The sequence below is a fragment of the Epinephelus moara genome, chromosome 7 (genome assembly GCF_006386435.1).
Source record: "Epinephelus moara isolate mb chromosome 7, YSFRI_EMoa_1.0, whole genome shotgun sequence".
In the NCBI taxonomy this organism is placed as follows: Eukaryota; Metazoa; Chordata; class Actinopteri; order Perciformes; family Serranidae; genus Epinephelus; species Epinephelus moara.
The window spans coordinates 32,930,325-32,949,446 of record NC_065512.1 but is presented as its reverse complement, the minus strand read 5'-3'; the positions used below and the strand labels follow the sequence as shown (position 1 = coordinate 32,949,446).

The following is a 19,122-nucleotide window of genomic DNA, read 5'->3' as shown; positions in this document are numbered from 1 at the left end:
CTAAACCTCAGTGGGTGTTCAGCGGCAGGATGTGTGCAGTATAAAAAGAGTTCTAATATAAATTCTTAGCGTTCAAGCTCACTAAAATGTTTCAAATAACAAATGTAGATGGTATTTTGTTTGGATGGAAAAAAAGCGTGTCAAGATCACTAGCTTTGTTGGTTAACTGGTGTCACATGGCTTTGACAAAAAAAAAAGCATTTTGTGGTTGTGTTTGTGTGTGCAAACTCACCAAACATCTTCTGCGTCCACGTCGCACTCTGCCCCAAACTGGCAAATATCACAGGTGGACGTTTCCTTCTGCCCTGCCTCTGCTGAACCCTCTCCTCCTAAAAGTGACAGAGAGAGACAGATGAAAATGTTTAAACGCCTGTTTCAACCAAGACAGATTTGCAGCGTGTCTGTGACTTTATTTTTCTGACACCCAGCTGGTTCATTCAGAGGGAGAACAAACCTGTAACAAAGGCCCGTAACAATGCACCTCTCACAATGCAATGTGACCGTGAGAAATCAGCCTTGGACAATTCAAGTGCATTTATATTCTGCCATATCCCGCCATAATCCCATTGAAACTATCTCCTTCATCCTTTTGCTCCTTCCCCTTTTCTCCACCCTTCTTCTGCTCCCTCCAGACTCTACTCGCCTGACTCTCATCTATCACTCCCAATATCCCTACTGATCTTTTTGGAGTCCCTCTTTTATTTCATCGTGCTGATTTTCTCGCGCTGTGAGTACAACGACTCCTTGGCGGCGGGGTGGGTACTGGCGTCAGGCTTATGGCGGCTTAGGGACCCCGCCGGTGCATATCACGCCTCATGAGCGGCCGAGGGGGATAAGGGAAAAAAAAAAAAAAAAAAGCAATCTGGCCAATCTCAAATTGCATTCTCCTACCACAGAGGACTCCTCCAGTCTCTGCACGCTTTCGCTCTTCTTCTCTTTCCCCTCGGCCCTCTTCTCCATTAGAAAAGCTCTATTTTTAAACTTACTAGGGCCCATGAGGACAACTTTGGAGAAGAAGACGAAGAGGTGGAACTTGGCATCATTTCCACATGTCATATCTTTAATCTCCCCAATATACATGCATGCACAGACACCCGCACTGCTGCCACCATGCATCACTCCCTTGTGTTGCCACTTTCATTTTCCCTCCTGAAACTTTTGTTATTTCTTGTGATCCCCAGCGTGTCGCTGGATGAATTGAAAAGAACTCTGGTAGAGAGGTTTAACCTGATTTTCCGCTGCCAAGCTTAAGTTGGGTATGACTTGTATTTTAAGGTCAAAGTCAGTCAATGTTACTTTGCTGTCCTTCACTGTTGAATCTAGTTAACATGTGACTTCCACCTCTATAACTCTCAGCTTGGATTTTGTGGCTGTTGGGTCAGATTATCCTAACAGCTTCATTCGCCTCTTTTGCCTGTGTCCAAACACACAATGCATCCTGCAAGATTGAAAAGTTCCTTTGCTGAAGATGTTAAGCTCCTTTCAAATATCCTGCCTTTGCTTTCAGTGTTTTTTTTTTCTTTTGAAGCTGTGTCAGAAGCTGCAGGTGTTGGAAGGAAGCCATGATGGTGAGGCAGCATGTCCTTTGAATGCTGAACATTTGCAGTCAGGTGGCAAGATGTACATTCGGTATTCACAGCTTTGGTTCGCTTTACCTTCAGGTCACAGGACTGGCAGGACTACAAGGTGTGAAGCTGCGTTGGCACGAAGCCCACCAGTGGAGCTCGAACGCCAAATTGTCTGAGTGTTTACTGCAAAAAACCATCTCACCACATACTCTCATGCATAATTCTGGAGTCTAGTCCACCCAAAGTTCCAATGCACAACTTGTTTCCAAATTATTCCCATATTTTCTCCAAAGGTTTCCTTATTTGATGAAAAGATAATTAAGCATCTTTCTTGCATAGAGTATAATGAAGGCATCTCAAAATAATGGTCTGTCAGCTGTGAAAAACATTTTGGGTTATAGCTTCATGGCATGTGGAGGTACATACTGTATGTGCTGGCAGCGGCGGTACATGCAAAGCTGACAGTAAGGAGACTCTTTATACCGCCACCTGTCTCTGCTACTGATATCATGAACCTCATCATAGTTTGACTAAACTTTATATGAAAACATTCAGTTTACCAGTGAGATCCAAGAGGAAACATTGGGTCACTCATTTATAAAAAATGTGTCCACTGTGCTCTATTTGTAGCTCATTTCTCCACCAATTTTACTCATGAAGCTCAGTTTACTAGCCACAAGGCGTATCAGCCTGTGACGACAGCTGTATGTGTCTTCTTTGGCTCTGAAGGGAGCTTTCCAAATTTTGAAAAATAACTCACATGTTGTCATCCAGGTTCTTTTATCTTAAAGAAAAGGAAATTTATATTATAGCCGGATGGCTTTGCTGGCGGTACATCTTTAAATTTGGTTTCCAAGCCACCAATAAACACCAAGAGCCAAATATGTCTTTCACAGTTTTAAAGGAACACAACACAACTGTGCCAAGGGTCTGATCCCCCGATCAGCAAACTTTCTGCTGTCATTAAACAGGTTAGACACAGTGCTGAAAGACTGTCTCCGGGGCTGCTGTCCTCACAGCGCAGTTAGCACGAGCTAACACAGCAACAGCAGCTCACATCCAACACCAAGCCTTTAAAGAGAGTTTTTCTTTTTTGCTTTTTGGATAGGACAGTCTGGGCGTGATGGGGGGAGAGGGGGGCGATGACATGCAGCAGCGGGCCACAGGCTGAAACTGAGCCCACAGCCGCTGTGGCTAGGACACTGCTTTGGTATATGGGATGCCTGCTCTACCCACTAAGCCACTGGGCACCCCAACACAGAGTCTTTAAATGATCCCAACAAACTCACACCATAAACGCTCACCTCTGTGGTGAAACCCATCAATGACGGACTCAGGATGTTTGAAGGGCAGGGGTGAAAAGGAAAAAAGGGCACCTACTGCATGACATGGGGACAAGAGGGTAGCCAAAAGGGCACATCCGCTTGTTTTCATCCAATAGGGCGCATTGTCTTGTTTTGTTCACTCAAGAGGGCAGCCAAAAGGGGCCTTCCTCTCGTTTTCACCACTCAAGAGGGCAGCCAAAAGGGCACATCCTCTTGTTTTTGTTAATCAAGAGGGCAGCCAAAAGGGCACATCTGCTTGTTTTCATCATTCAAGAGGGCAGCTGATAGGGCACATCCTCTCATTTTGGCCACTCAAGAGGGCACTTTAGCGCGGTGTTTTCAACTGAGGCGGCACCAGGGGGGGCGGTCCATCAGTGAAACCCATTAATAATCAATAGTTAATGTTAGCTCTGTGATGCTACAGTTAGCCCTGTCACTGTGCATGTGGACTGTCAACAATTGTCCGCGGCGCAGAGCTCACACCACCCGCAGCAACAGTCTCCTGCTGATTTTACTTTGTTTTTTAATTACTTGTGTATAACACGTTGACAGGTCATTTTGACAAAATGCTCAATAAAAGCCAAGTTTTTTTAAGTATTTTACAAGTGAAAAATAAATTAACATTCAAAGAGTTAGAACCATTTTTACCTCCGCCAAGGAGGTTATGTTTTCGCTGGCGCTGGTCTGTTTGTCAGTTTGTCTGCAAAATAACTCAAAAAGTTCTGAACCAGGAAAGGTTGATAATGGGACAAGGAACAGACAATAAAATTTTGGTGGTGATCTGCTGAAGCGAAGTGGATAAAATAATAAAATGGCGGGAAATCCGAGCTGCTTGGCGGAGGTCTGCGCTCTCTGAGTTCTCTCGTTGTTTTTGTCTTGTTAACAGTGGTGATGGCAGTTAGATTAGGTCAGGGCCATGGAATATTAAATCATCCACATTTTCTCACTACTTTCAGGTATGAAAAACTAAACTAAACTTAAACATAAACTTCTTTTTAAAATACAAAAATGGCTGAAAAATATCCATATCATGCATCTTTACAAAAAACCCTAACATCTGCTAACATTTGGCTTTTCTATTTAATGGCAAAGGTTACAACTGGCATTTACTCCCAGGTTAAATGACTCTGTAGCCATGGGTATTTATCAGCTCCAGCTCAGATAGGCAGTGATGAAAATACGTTAAATATGAATGCCAATGTCCTTCAAACTCTATTCCTCGGGTTTGTAAAGCAGGCTTTCTGTATAAACTTAGTGTCAACACGGGTGTTAATATTTCCTCCTGAGCCACAGGAGATATTATACACTTCACAGTACTATTCACAACCCAAGTGCTGCTCTCTGTGACTAGTAAACTGATCTTGATGTGTAAAATCAGTAAATTTCCCCTTTTAAACTCACTAATGCAGGCAACAAATCCATGTTTCTTAATTCATATACTTCCAAGGCGTGTTGTCAGTGCTGTTCTCAAGTGCTCAACTGTGCATGACAGTTCAATTATACAGACTTGTTTTTTGTCTCACATCAGAGTGAGGCACCGTAGAAGCGGGCACTGCAGCTGATTGACTTAGCCAGTTGCGACTCTTTGACCGCTGACGTAAATGTAATTTCCCCTATTTCCACCTGTCTTGTATGTCGTGGTGTGTGAAATTTTCACAAGGCTCTCGTGGGCACCAGAGCTAGCCAGTCTCTCTAGCTGCTTTGTACTCTGTCAAATGATCAGCTCCACATAAAGGCCTGTGGGCAGGCAAGCATATAAGCTCTCCCACGACTCTCCGCTCCTACCAGAGAGAGAGAGAGAGGGACTGTACACGATTCTCTAATGCCTGCTTGTATTTCTTACCCGTGTGCACGTACATGCACGACGCAAAGGCCAACATTGTCTCCTTTCCCTCTTCTTTCTGTCCTTTGCCTCCTAACACTACAGTTAACACATCTTGTATGCACACTCTCACACACACGCACACGCTCTTCCCCAGATCCCCATACACGGTACTGCAGGCACAATTACCAAAGGCGACTGGGGACAGGCAGTGTTTTCCACTTCTCAAATCCCTGATAGAGTCTCCTGTAGCACTAACACAACATCTCCCCTGTTTCTGCGTCTGCTAATCCCTGGAATCAGGAGACACGGCTGGGTAATGACTGAAATGATTAGCCCATCTACTGCCCCCACATTCACCCCCCACCAGCTCCTACATCACCTAGTATCGATCTGCGCTAGGGCCAGACCGGTCGACTAGCCTCCTTCGTGACTACTGTCCTAGCCTCACCTTCATTTCCACCGAATCCTGTCTATGCTTTGTTCCCTTCTGTGTCAAGCAGTTCACGTTAACAAACACCATACTTTCTCCATGTAAGTGTGTAACTTTAGCAGAAGAGGAACAAGAGAGAGCAAAGGCACAAAAAAAATGTAAGAAGAGATTGGAGTGAAATCACAATAAGAAGGATAAGAGATATATCAAGGAGCAAAAGATGATGGATCATTCACAGAGGTGCTATGTAGCTTCCTCTGGGAGATAAAGAGTGTATTTAATCCTCTTACTTGTCTCTGGAGTTTGGCCACAATGTAAATACTGCACAAATGCATGTATGCACACAAATTAGAAAAACATAAAGGAAATTTCTGTGACGTCTGCATTTAAGTGACAGATTTCATTATTTCTACTCACCTATCTTCTCCCACAGAAAATGGGAAAGGTTTTTTTCTGCTACTGTAAATAGCAAAATAAAAGCTGGCACTAAAGGGATAGAAGCAGCAATCTCACAAAAAAATATCAATGATGATCAAGCGGCAACCTCCAGGGCTGAAAAATGAAGCCAACACGACAGTGCCAAAAACTGCAGTTCTTTGAACGGCAGCTTGAGGCTGGCTCCAGAAGCCTGTCAGTCCTCATAGACATGTTAAATGTGATACAGCAGAAATAAACACATATATAATGGTTTAGGTCTCCATAGTTAATTTACAACTTTATGACAACTGTAGTTTTTTAAACTCACCCGTTTATTTTAGTAAGTCTTAAAGTTATGCATAATTAGGAGCAGCTGCTTTGAGTAACAGGCTGTCTGCTGATAGTGTCCTCCACTTCTCAGTCAGATGCACCCCTCACTCTGCCACAGCACCAGCCTTTCACCCAAATATCATCACTTCTGGCCCCAAAAACCTAAGATGGCGACGGCCAAAGTGCCAAATTCAAGGCTTCAAAGTTAGGGTCCGCAAACCAGTGGGGAACATCAAGGTAATTTTTACAGCCTATGGCAATGTTATGGCACACAACTTCAGTTTATGATCTATCTAAAGTGAATTTATCAAAATAGAACGTACATGCACATTAGCTTATAGAATAAAAAATACACTAAATTAGTATTCAATTTACTATAAATATTAAAAACTGACATAATAACTTGAATGGACATTACTTTTTATATCATGGTGTGAAGCAACTTTGGGTTAGAGTCACTGTCTGCAACATTCCGAGCATTAATAAAGCAGCAAACAACTCGTTTCTATGTAAAGATACAGTGTAGTCACGGCATCCTGAGCAGAGAATGAAGTCAGGCTCCCTCTGTGTTTGTTTCAAACCAAGCTTCTTGATCCGATGACAGCCTGACTTAGTGTGTATATGAGTGAATATGAAAGCCTGTGAGTGTGTCCTGCTGGCTAGCTAATGGTCGCTGCTCTGTACTGCGCTCATATAGTGGTTAGTGATAATAACTGGACAGCATGGTTGCAGAAGCATAGCGCCCCCCCCCCCCTCTAGTTTCCTCCCAGGTAAAGGTCTTTGTACACTGAGTCTGTTTTTTTCTTCTTCTGAAATTGTTGCATGTCTAAAAATAAATATATGTTGTATCAGTCACATTTACACAAAGAATTTGGAACAAGTTCGATTTTCTGCATTCCTTTTCATCCCTCAAAAGCTTTTCGAGAGTTGTTTGACCAAGAATCAGAGAAAAAAACTGTGCCAGTACGACACATCTGTAACAAGACAGAGGAACAGGTTGCACAGCACCCTTCATAACTCACGTAGCCTACTTTCAACAGGTCAGATAGTAATATTCAGGTGGATGATGATTACAAGGAGGAGGATGAGGACTGCACACAGACAGAGAGGGAGGACAGCTCAGCCTCTTCATGCAGCAGCGGTGCCAAATACAAGACACAGGGAGAGAGTGACAGCCAGAGAGGTACTTTTAGTGGAGAGAAGCATGGTAGGAAATGTGTCTTTTGATTTTGTCTCATACTGTGAATTTTCACAACTAATAGAACAATAAAATGCATCAGACTCAGTGTGCAAGGGTTTGGCGCCTCCCTAAGTAGATTCTCTGTATAATGTTTTTTGCAGTTGATCGATCACAACAAACGTATACCTAAAAAACAGACTCAGCGTGCAAAGGCCTTAACACTGTTCTGACAGCACTGTTGCTGTTGTTCCATCCATTCATCCATTATCTGTAACAGCTTATCCTATTCAGGGTCATGGCAGGGAGGGCTGGAGCCTATCCCAGCTGACATTATGCACAAGGTAGGGTACACCCTGGACAGGTCGCCAAACTATCACAGGGCTGACATATAGAGACAGACAACCATTCACACTCACATGAACATCTACTTCTTTAACTTGTGCATTGTAATTTGCTTCTTTTCTGTCTTCTCGTGTCTTAGCTACTGCTTTATGTCCATGTTTCCAGATGGTTCTGGTAATCCATGGTTTTTGGTTGTGGAATGATTTAATTGTCCAGACATCCTGACCTCAACAAGACAGCCGTATGGTTGCTTCTCAGGAACACAACACCGCTCTACCACCGCCTCTAAATGGTGTGTGGCCGTGATCCACAGCAGGAATGGGACAGCACCTCATAATACCACTGTCATACAGTCCTTAATCACCGTAAAGCACACACCCTCTCTCCAGAGTCCTCTGTTCTGTCGGATCAGCGTTTAGAAAAAGAATCGCCAGGTTGAATGCCGCTATCCAGGATTTAGCCAAGTGTCGATGAATCAAAGGATATCGCATTTCCTGATTTCCCACTGGAAAATTATGTGGCATGGAGGTTGTCCTCTTTATTTCTAACACCTGTACGATGGCTAGCAGGATGCTAGTTCAGCTGGTACTCATTGTTCTTCATCTTTCCTCAATATTTACTGATGTTATATTTGAAAACCTTGATCTGGCTAGCTTGCATCTAGCTTACTATTATATGGCAGAAAGAGAGTTAACAGACTGGTGAGTTGATCTCCACATCCCGATGAGTGACACAGCCACATGCCACCACCATTCAACGCAAACCAAAAAAAGCACCACCAAGACTTGGAAAATAGACATAAGAGCCTAAATTTAGCACAGTTTAGTGGAGCTGACTGACTCAATGAAGAACACTAACAATGGAAAACTGATTAATTAGCAATGTAGGTGCAGATGTTTCCAGTTGCCTTGGAAACATCTGCACCTACATTGCTAATTAATCAGTTTTCCATTGTTAGTGTTCTTTATTGAGTTATTACTTTGATTATTCATGCAACTTTGACCACTGAAGTGTTTTTGCAATGTGTTTATTTACCCCAAGTACAGACTGTACAGATATCAGGTGTAGCTGTGAGCTCACAAATTAACAAAGGTCCAGGAATTCCCCTTCTTTCTATTACTTTCCTTCATGTCCATTTGTATTATTATTTTTTTTTTGCACTGACTTTATTTGCAATCAGTCAACTCCTTTCAAATTGCTTTCAGGGGAAAGTCACTGTAATAGAGCAACCCAACAGGTACTATTTTGATATAAAGCATGAATGAAGAAAATCACAAAGGCCCTGAATGAAGAGCAGAAGTGCTGTCCTCAAAAAATGTCACTGCTAGAAGGGCACTGGTGAAGATTCCTCTTAATAAGCTCCAGCGTTTCATTGCTAAGATGAGAGCGAGACACTGTTGCCAGGGTGATTCACCTGTCGCTGCTTTATGGCTGTTAAAAAAAACCCTCCTATGACATCTGGGTTAGAGTTTTCCAGAGGCCATATTGTCCTCATGCAACCTGACAGAGCTTAGGTCCTTTTGCAGAGAAGAATGGGGGACGAATTGCAGTGTCCAATTCGTCCCTGAGCTGATCGACCTATTGACATAGACCTCAGGCTGTAACTGCTGCCAAAGGTGCCTCGACTTGACTATACATTGACATGAGAGGTGAATGTTCTTGTGTTTGGCTTTTGTATTCTTTCTTGTTCTTTGTGTGCCTTTTTGTCTTCCTTGTGCATCTGCACTGCACATTTCAGTATATACTATGGTACTGTACAGCACACTCTTTCTACATAAACAAACACTGTATGCACAAGAACACAGGCATGGCGTGTTGGTGCCTCTGTGTGTAGTTGCATCAGCGAAACAAAAAGGTAGTTTTAGTCAGAGAGACGGGAAGAGAGATCATTCATTTGAGCGAGCATACGGAGAGAACGAGAGACAATTTCTTTGAGTGAGCACACACATACCCACATGCACACACAGACACACACCCAAACACAGACAGGAGATTTAGGGCACTCTAGCATGCGGCTATCATACGGATGATGAATGAAGCCCACACACCCCTGGAAAACAGAGCAAGACCACTACGACCTTGGCTGCAAACACACCAGGGAGAGGAGAAGAGATGGGAGCGAGACATGGGCTGATACATCCTATATATGGCTGTGTGTGGTCACTGAAACAGATTCAGTGTAAACCCCACATGGCTCGCTATTGTTACTGAGCCACCCTTCAAAATGTTTTACAGCCATTTATTCAAGCTCCCCGGAGCTTTTTGCTGATTTGTCTGGTTCATATGGGCAAGTGTGATGGCAGTGTGTTGCAATATCACAATATGACATTCAACATGCATGAAATCTGTGTTGTAAGCAGGTACATGGAGACTTGCCTAAGGATAATCAAACTGACATAAACAGTTCAAGAAGTATTTCACTGCTAGTAAGCTGGTCTTTTCATAAAACTGAGCTGTCTATGGAGTAGAAAGACACAAATACTTTGGAAATTGGAGCTATATGACCAGAGAAAACAGAGAAAAGGGCTGCCACATTTGATTTTGCTTCAAGTTGTGGAAAACCTACAACTACCCTAAACACACTACGTGAGTACAGCATCACAAATTGGCATTTTTTTCCCCCCCTTCAACAACTAATACAAGTGGGTGGCTTTAGGAAACAAAATCACGTGGTTGGGTTTAGGAAAAAAGAGCAGGGTTTGGCTTTATAATCTCACGGGACACAAACACTGCTGTCCCGGGTGAAAGTTGGTGTTTGTTGGACCCATCCACGACCTATCCCACCCAACTTGGACTTTCGCCACTCTAACTTTCGTTCTTGTCCCGCTGTGTTTCTCCTTGATGCTGCTGGCCTTCGTTAAACTATAATGACAACTGGCCGCCTATGTTGACGTTAAAGTACAGCTTTTTTCATCTGTGTCTGACGCCGGAAGTCATTCCCCAAGTGCCAGATTTCGATGACTTTGTGGTGAGACTGGGTTGTTTTAGGTGAGAAATTTGCAATTCAGAGACAGAGTCTTGGTTTGTATTTCATCAGCAATGAGTGCCGAGTTTTACCATTTGATCTTTTTAGCCGCCATTTTCACAATGCAGGAAAAAGTAAGGCACCCACTTTCTGTTCACAAATTCTTGTATTACAGCCAAACACAGTGGAATATGTTTCTGGAGACATTTAAGGTGAGAAATAGATAATACAGTAACAGAATCTGGGTTTTTTATTTCATCAGCACTGCTTTGTTTTACCTTTACCTTATCTGAACTTGGTCTGAGTTTGAGAAAGAGAGAGGGAGAGAGCGGCAGGTCTCTCTGTCAGCTGCATCTATTGTCTTTGTGTCCAAGGCAATGGGCAAAAATCTGCTGGATGACGCATTAATTTACACATACTACCCATATTGTTATAATTCAAAGCTGGCTGAAAATCAGTATCCCTTTAATGATTCATGACAGGGTCGATCACTGCAGATAAACTTATAAAGAAACCTCCTAGAAAGTACAATTGAACAGTGAAACACCCTGTAGACAGTATGCTATAGCCTACTCTCATCTTTCTAAAAGACGTTGACAAAATAGTAGAACAACTCTCAGTGTAACACAATACAATTAAACAAACTACAGCCGCCATCATTTCCATTAAGTTGAATCAATACATAATAACCTATAGGTGCAGGGCTGTTGAATTAACCTGTATTAGTATTAGCTATGTCTACCTACTAATTTACTACTTATACATATACTCAATAATATTGAGTGTCCCAAAAGACTTGTATACAGGCCACAGAATAATTGCACCATGCCAGTGAAACAAAATTATGCCTATTGGCAGCTGTGATAAATCTTACCGAGGGCTGTTTTCTTCCCGTAAACGGACATGTGATCCATGAAAGGTGATACAGGAAGCAATAAACATGAGCCAAATAGCTGATAATGGCCCGGGATGATGATACCAAATCTATGGTACAGTCACATTGTATCTGCATCACACTGCCAGCGGTACACGCAGTTTGAACTCTGACTCATCCGCGATGTAGTCTTTCAGTTGTGCGGGGAGCTCCATTAAAAGAAGAGCGTGCTGACAATTAAACTATGAAAGCCATCAATCAAAATGGCATTATCAACGGGCCGCTGCCCCAAGTGGCCGATCCGACAGGGCGAGCTGGGCCAGAGAACAGAAGACAGCCAAATAATCCATAAACATAATGGACATCAATATTGAAAAGATGACAGATGAGACTGCCGACAGAGGCCAGGATTCAATTTCTATTCTTTCTTTTTTTTTTTTTTTCCTGCAGGAGACCATATCGCTTTTCACAAAGTCATTTGTCAGCCATAAGGCCGATGAGGAGAAGCCGAGCTCCTCCAAAAAGTGAGCCAAGGGCGGTTGTTCCAGTGACGCGAATGACAAAATGAATCAAGCACGGGGCAATAATGACTGTGATATAAATAATGATACCAGCAAAATGCTCAGTGGGCATTGGCAGGGAAAAACTAAACACAGTCCATGTAGTAGTACTCCTGTGACCAACAAAAAACCCATCAAGCAATATTTTAAAAGGTTGGGAATGAGGACACAAAGCCCATTTTATTTTCATTCCACTGAAAAGAAGGCATCAAATTTTGATCGGTGGAGTTTGGTAAACTGACAGAAGGTGCACACCAAAACTGATCCCACCTTACTAAACACAGTTCAATCTGACTGAACTTTGACAAGCAAAATAGCAAGGCTTTCCAATGTCCAGTCAACTCAAGTGGTGGGTGTGACTGACCTCTCATTCAGAAAAGACTGATTATACATATCCTTTTTCATAAGTGCACAGTAAAATAATACAAGCAGCAGAACAGAAGGGATGCTGCTAAGCTGCAGTGAGTGCATTTTGCCATTGTACACACCATAACTCAGATGAAGTCCTCACCAGGATGGATTTATTACTGGCTTACTCTCATGTTTTTAAGACTCAATCAGAAATGCCAGCAATCATTTGGAATTGAGGCATGCTGGTGCATGTTGTGGAGATGATTCACATGTGACCTTGCAGCTTTAGTGTCACAACAAACATACTTTTGGTTTTCATCATTTCCTCAGCAGGTAGTGTGCGGCTTTTTGACAAATAATTTGCTTACCACATCTTACTGGCTCCATTTATCACACAATGAAGATGGATTATTTCGTTTATGAGCAAAGCAACTTTTAATAATTTGTGATGTCACATTTTTCCAATGAGCTGATGTCCCCTGATGAAGGCCACGGCCACTGACTGTATAATAAAGATGAACAACATGACAGCTCCCAAAAAGTGAGGCCAAAACATCAGGCTGGCTGCAGTATTGGTTAAAAACCCCACCCCGTCCATGATGTTCCTGTCATTATAGGCAGTTCTTATCACTCTGATGTATGTTTAAGTGTTTCTTTTTCTGAGGAGTTTGGTTTAATTAGTTATCTGATGCTATAAAAAGGGGTACTGATGTTTATAACTGAAAGCTGTGTGTGCCAATCAGTGCGCTCACGACTGGTGATAGCATGAACTATATACCATACTGTGCAGACTCTGACGTCACCAGCACATGATGGAAGCGGCTGTATCCAGGATATTTTGGCTTTGCTTTTGTACAATGGGAAGAAATGGGAAGGTATCATCGATCTTTATATACAGTCACTGGTGGGCCTGTGGCACAGGAGGAAGAGCAGGACGTCCACAAATCGGTGAATGGTAGCTCAATCCCTGGCACTGCCAGTCCCCATGTCAAAGTATCCTTGGGCAAAATACTAAACCCAAATTGCATGCATGAATGGTTAACTAAGTAACAGGTGGCACCTTTTATGGTAGCCTTGGCCACCGGTGTATGACAGTGTGTGTGAATGGGTGAATGTGGCATGTAGTGCAACGTGTTTTTCAGAAGACTAGAAAGGCGCTTTACAAATGCAAATGTATTTACCATCGGCCACAACCTGAAAGATTTCTCTCAGGCAATACACTGAGTAAATAAATAAATGAAGTGTTGCTGAAGTTTTGACTGCTTGCATACACCTTGCGAGTAGGAAGATGTGCCAGAAATCTCTACTCTTCTTCTCTTCTGATGTGACACACCAAAACACTTCAGCAAATAACCTCCTGTCAGCATGTTAGCTAGTTAGGTAGCAATTAGCCCCTTCGCTTGACGTTTTGGGAATCATTAATTGCATTGTTTTTTGTTGCGGTTGTATCAGTTGTCACTCAAAAACTTTCTCATTCTTTCAACTTTTTACTACTCGCAATAAGAGACTGGGTTCTGAAACAAACTCAGTGGGACCTTCAGAGAAGTAAATTCAGCAGATAACATGTACGAAGGTGACTGAGTGGCTGAATGAGTACCTGACTGACAAACATTACTAATGCATTTTGCGCAGAGTAGCTCTGACTTTAGACAAGCTTATCCTTTTGAAAACATAGCCACTTAATTTCAAAGATGTCAGCTGTTGAGACAGGTAAGCAGTCAGCGTAGCCTCTTTTATTTGTGCTTTAACAAGACACACAGGCAGCACCATTATTTCTGAATGAACAGGAGCAGACAGTAATGTATACTTGCTTTGCTCTGTGGGATGGATCTGGGGAATGCAAATCAAGATTTGTGCTTCCAAGGGAAGTTCAGCTGAGTCCGTGAGTGTTTGTGTAAAATCCTCCCTGCTCCCTGTACAAGCCAGGGAGGTGCAGCTGCAGCCAGGTACAACTGCTATTGGTGGTGACTGTGCAGCTGTTAACGAATCCTCGAACAAGGTCCCCAACTGGGTCAGAGCCTTTCTGAATGGATTAAAAGGAGGAATTATGGCTTTAAACCTTCATCTTTCCCAGCTTTGAGAGGATTAGACCCTGCATTCTGTTCTCCTCACGCCTGAATGGCCCAGTGACTGTCTTTCAATCCTGTCACCTATGTGCAGTCAATGAGAGCTCTGGGAAAGTGTTTCCAGGTTGCCCAAAAAACTTCAGGCTGGTCTGCACCTCCTGTTTTCTTCATTCTTATCTCAACCTGAGAGAGGGTATGGCCTGTGTGTAGGGCTTGATCATTAAATAGATGCAAGCGATTTGTTATCAAATTTTAGGGAATATTGATATAGGGCTGGGTATAATTTTGAAAATCAGTACCAGTACCAATATCAGTACCCTTAAAGTAATATCAATACCAACAGAGTAATTCATTTGATAGCTTTTATCCCCCTACTTCAGTCGATACTAATCATGTGAATGGAAACATTCAGTTGCGTAACCAGACACCACAGCTGTGTAGTATAGCCATACTTTCAAATGTTTTAGTGGCATCCCAGCATGCTGGAGTACACCATGCTCGACTTCACCACACCAGAGATTGTATGGGTTGTAGCTGCTGTGGTAGCAGGCCAGTCATTGATATTACTTGCTGCTATACTTGGTACCTTAAAGGTGTCAAGTACCAGAACCCAGCACTAATAATTAGAGAAACTTCTTCTTCCTCAGGCATCTTGTTGTGTCCTGGTTACAGCTGGGTAGATGTACATTTTTGATACTTATGCCAATTCCAACAGGCAAATTTTGGTATTTTAGACAATATGCTTATACACTCTCTTTATAGGAGTGAGATGAGAAGATCAATACCACCCCATCCCATCCACTTGTTGCCAAGAAACACTACATTACTCCCCATAAAACCACAACTTTTTGCTTTTACTGTTTAGGTGCTGATTAAAATAATGAGGTACGTGTTGATTAGTGAGCTGTAGATGTGCTGGTAGGCATATTTTTGAATGAGCTAGCAGTCCCCCCCCCTCTGTTTCCAGTCTTTATGCTAAACTCAGATAATTGCCTCCTGGCACTGCCTCAAGAGTTAATGCACAGACGTGACTAATATCAATCTTTTTATCTGACTAGTGGCAAGAGAGCACATTTAAGCACATTTACCATAATGTCGATGTATTCCTTTCATTTTTGGTTCCATGGTAATCTGTCTTTTTAACTGCAAAACACTATTTCCTGTAAAAGAATATCAACTTGTCAGATGATCAGTATTTAATGTAGTTGTAACACAAATAGCCATACAAAAACTTAACTTGAAAAACACCCAACACTCCAGTGGATAGAATTTAGTTTGACACCAGTGTAGACCAGTGTGAGATTCAATAGTAGTCCATCAAATGTCACATGAATCAGTCATGATGTCACCCTTTTTGGGCTGACGGTCCTGATCAGAGAAGTGTCTGGGGCTGTCTCTTTATAGAGTCCCTCAAGCAGTAATGTGTCTTTACAAGATGAATAAAAACCACTGTAAATACTGCACGTTTTTGTTGATTTGTACCATTAAAACTACAATTTATGAACCAAGTACTGGACATCTGGAATGTGGAACAGCTCAGTATTATGCAAAAAGCGTGTCACAGTGCACTGCTTCGACAACAACAGGGTGTGGAATCGGCTTTTGTGCCTTTCTTCCTCTTTATTTGCTACAGCCCCCTTTTTGTTTTTTGAACAGTCACTTCCTGTGTTGTGTCCCAGACAAGATTCCTGTTTTAATCCGGAAATAAGATGAACTAGCCTAAAGCAAGTCACATTGGGCTTCAAATAACAGAGGGAGAGAGCAGAGCAGGCCATTCCTACCTAAAGAGGACACTCATTTATTTTAAGTTTGATTGTACTAATGCATTATGACAAAGCCACAGCTCTGGCCCACAGCACTCACTGTCTATTAAACTGTTGGCTATGATTTTTTTTTAATCAACCATACTAAATAATTCACGCCTTTGTTACTGCTTAATTTCAAGTTTTTTTTAAATTTTATATTAATGTGGAAGAGAGCACCAGCAAGGCTTTAAAATGCAACAGATCACCATTATTTGGCCAATGTTTTTTTTTTTTTTTGGGTCCATCTCTCCTTCCTTCCATTACTCCACTATTTGTCCTCATACACACAGCTCAGAAAGATTTTGAATTTCCTATCCATATCTCACATCAGCATGCTTGTTGGAAATTCAATTAAATTCCCTCTCAGTTCGCACTAGCAGCTAGGCCTCTCTAACCTTGGCATATTTACTCTCCAAGCCCCGGCACAATGTGGAGAATATACAGGAATGAGCTGGCAGGGAGCAACAACATCCTCTCGTTCCCTGTTTCCATCGTTATCCATTCAACCTTGTGGAAAATTGTGATGCTCTTGTTTGTCGAGTGGTCGTACTGCAAAACACATCCGGTCCCATGTGGCTTGTATGGGACAGAAGTAGTATACCTTGACCACTGTAGAGCTTTAATGGATAGGTACTGAGACACATTTGGTACTATGTTGAAAATTACCCCAAAATGATAAACCCAAAAGCAGCTGAGCAAAAAAATGTACTGACTAGGAACACACACACAGGCGCTTTGAGTTGGGCTAACTGGATCTCTGTCACCAGAATGTTTGGCCACTTGTCAAAATACAGCTCTCGAAACTTAAAACAATACTTTGACATTTGGGGAAATTTATTTGCTTTCTTGTCGAGAATTAAATGGATAGATTGGTGTCATGCACTCTCATATCTTTGTATTACATGGAGTTAGAAACTATGAGAGCGTTAGCGTTAGCATAAAAACTGTGGTGGGGAAACAGCTAGTTAATATGGGAATTTTCAGTAACTTCCATATTCCAGAACTCACATTAAATTATCATAGATTACTCAAGTACTTACAAAAAAAGAGAAGTTAACGTAAGAAAACACTTAAATACTGTCTCCACCCAGTCAGTTCAACATCTGCCTGGTTGGCATGAGCTAATGCAGCAGTAGGGGCTAACACCTGACACTTAGCTGTTAAACAATCTTACACCGACATCAAAATGGGTTAAGCTGTCACTAAACTCCTGAATAACTTTTGTTCCATGTTTAACCTTTTCAGAAAGACCAGTGAAAGAAGGCTTTTAAGCTAACCTCAAACCTGGTATAGTTGGTTCTTTGTGATTTTAACTAGTGTAGTTGTTGCTCTCCTTCATGTACAGTAGGTGGTCATGGTTATAATTTAGGCAAGCTGGTGCTGCTGACTTGGTTAATGGCTTAAAGTTAAACTGAAAGAAACACCAATCCCCAGATGGAGCCCAGTGCATATCCATCCATATTTGGCTGCTTGCTTGGGTTGTACTGTTCAGCTGGTAACTCACCACACCCGATTCCCTTCCTTGCAGATGGCGAGCTCACATGGCAAATGAACAAGACAGCAGCTGACTAATGACAGCAAGCTAATGCTACGTTTCACCAGCAATGTAATTATATACTGTGTCATTTGCTGTAGTAATTACTGCTAAAAATGACTAGCGTGGATATTTGTAGCTAGCTTTCAGAGCTAATGTGGGGATGCAAACAATGTTTCAAGTGCTTTCCGACTGCACCATGAGTGGCCACTGTTTGGCTGCTGAGTAGTTCATCATCACAACAGTAGGCTATATAATGAGATTCATTTTTGTCCATATGCTCAAGCACTGTATCACTGTCAGCCAGTGGCTTTGAACTGAATTATCTTGTAGCAAAGATGACAGCTGTCAGACATTTTTGTAGAGCCAAGTTTTATGTCAGTTTTTTTTACATTGCTTTTCCAAAAGGACAATCTGATTAATGTTAAAAAGCAGCAAAATGGCCCTTTAAATCTGTCTGTCTGTGTATATCCCTCAGGCTGCGAGAAAATGCCAGAGAGAGAAAATAGAATGAGACAAAGCACGTACATATGCGGTTTTACTGGAATGTTTTTGTGTGACTCTCTATAGCTATGAGGACCAAAATGTCTTCACAGGGATCAGAAATGAGGACGATTAAGAGTACAGCTATAATTATGTTTTGGTGTTTGATATGGCAGGGATCGTGACTGAGCTTTACTGTTTAAATTAGCATGAGGACAGCATGAGGCTGTGGTTGATTAAAGCATTTCCGAATGTGGCTAAAGCAGTACAAATACATGCGTGTTCTTGCTTGTAAATCTGTGTTTCATGGAGACAAAGGCCCAAGGCATATGAACCGGATACACACACTATGCACTTGTGACCCATGTTGAAAAGTCAAAACAGCAAACGGAAAAAAAAAAAAAGTTGCTGATTTAATTATCCACTTTGCAAATCAATTGATAAAACACAATTTTGCCTCCTACACATAAATATGTTGTCTTTGATGCTTTAGGGCGTTTTGGCAGTGATAGTGGGTATTTCAAAGCCTTTACTGACCCTCCATGACTGTAAAAAAATCAAACATTACCAGCATCCCCTCATTAACAAATTAAAACTGACTCTTCCACCCTTAAAACGCCTGTTTTTACTTGCTGGTACATCAGTTTAAAAAGTTTGCTTTGACTTTGCACTGGCATCACTCCAGGCTTGAACCTGATCTTGGGGCGCGCTTTTCAAGCAGATCGGTTGATCTGTTAAAACATTGCTTTTTCATACTAAAACAGATATCAGGAACGACTAACCAGAGTTGAGCAGCTCTCCTGTAGGAGGCTACTATTAAGAAGCTTTTGTGCTCACCCTGACTTTCAGTATTCAATCTTTTTTTCAAAAGCCCTATTTTTATTTTGTTACTTATTGCTCTGAACCATTAAGGAGCACATCCAAATCTGCATTTTTTTTGCTTTCAGAGTGCAGAGAAGACATCTGGAGTGTCAATTTAGTAGGCAGAGCTACAGCGTTTTACTTAAAAACTTCCAAGATGTGAAATGAGAAACTTTTTGACAGCACACAGACAGTTCAAGAACCAA

The 19,122-nt window shown here is 42.0% G+C and overlaps 1 protein-coding gene across 2 annotated transcripts in view; it reads right to left on the bottom strand.

Annotated features, from left to right (window-relative positions):
• tmeff2a (transmembrane protein with EGF-like and two follistatin-like domains 2a) overlaps positions 1-19,122 on the bottom strand; it is a 154,840-nt gene that overhangs the window by 26,601 nt on the left and 109,117 nt on the right. For both annotated transcript variants that reach the window (XM_050049849.1, XM_050049850.1), the window contains exon 5: positions 233-329. In XM_050049849.1, coding sequence (XP_049905806.1) covers positions 233-329 — 97 coding nt within the window. The remainder of the gene's footprint in view (positions 1-232; positions 330-19,122) is intronic.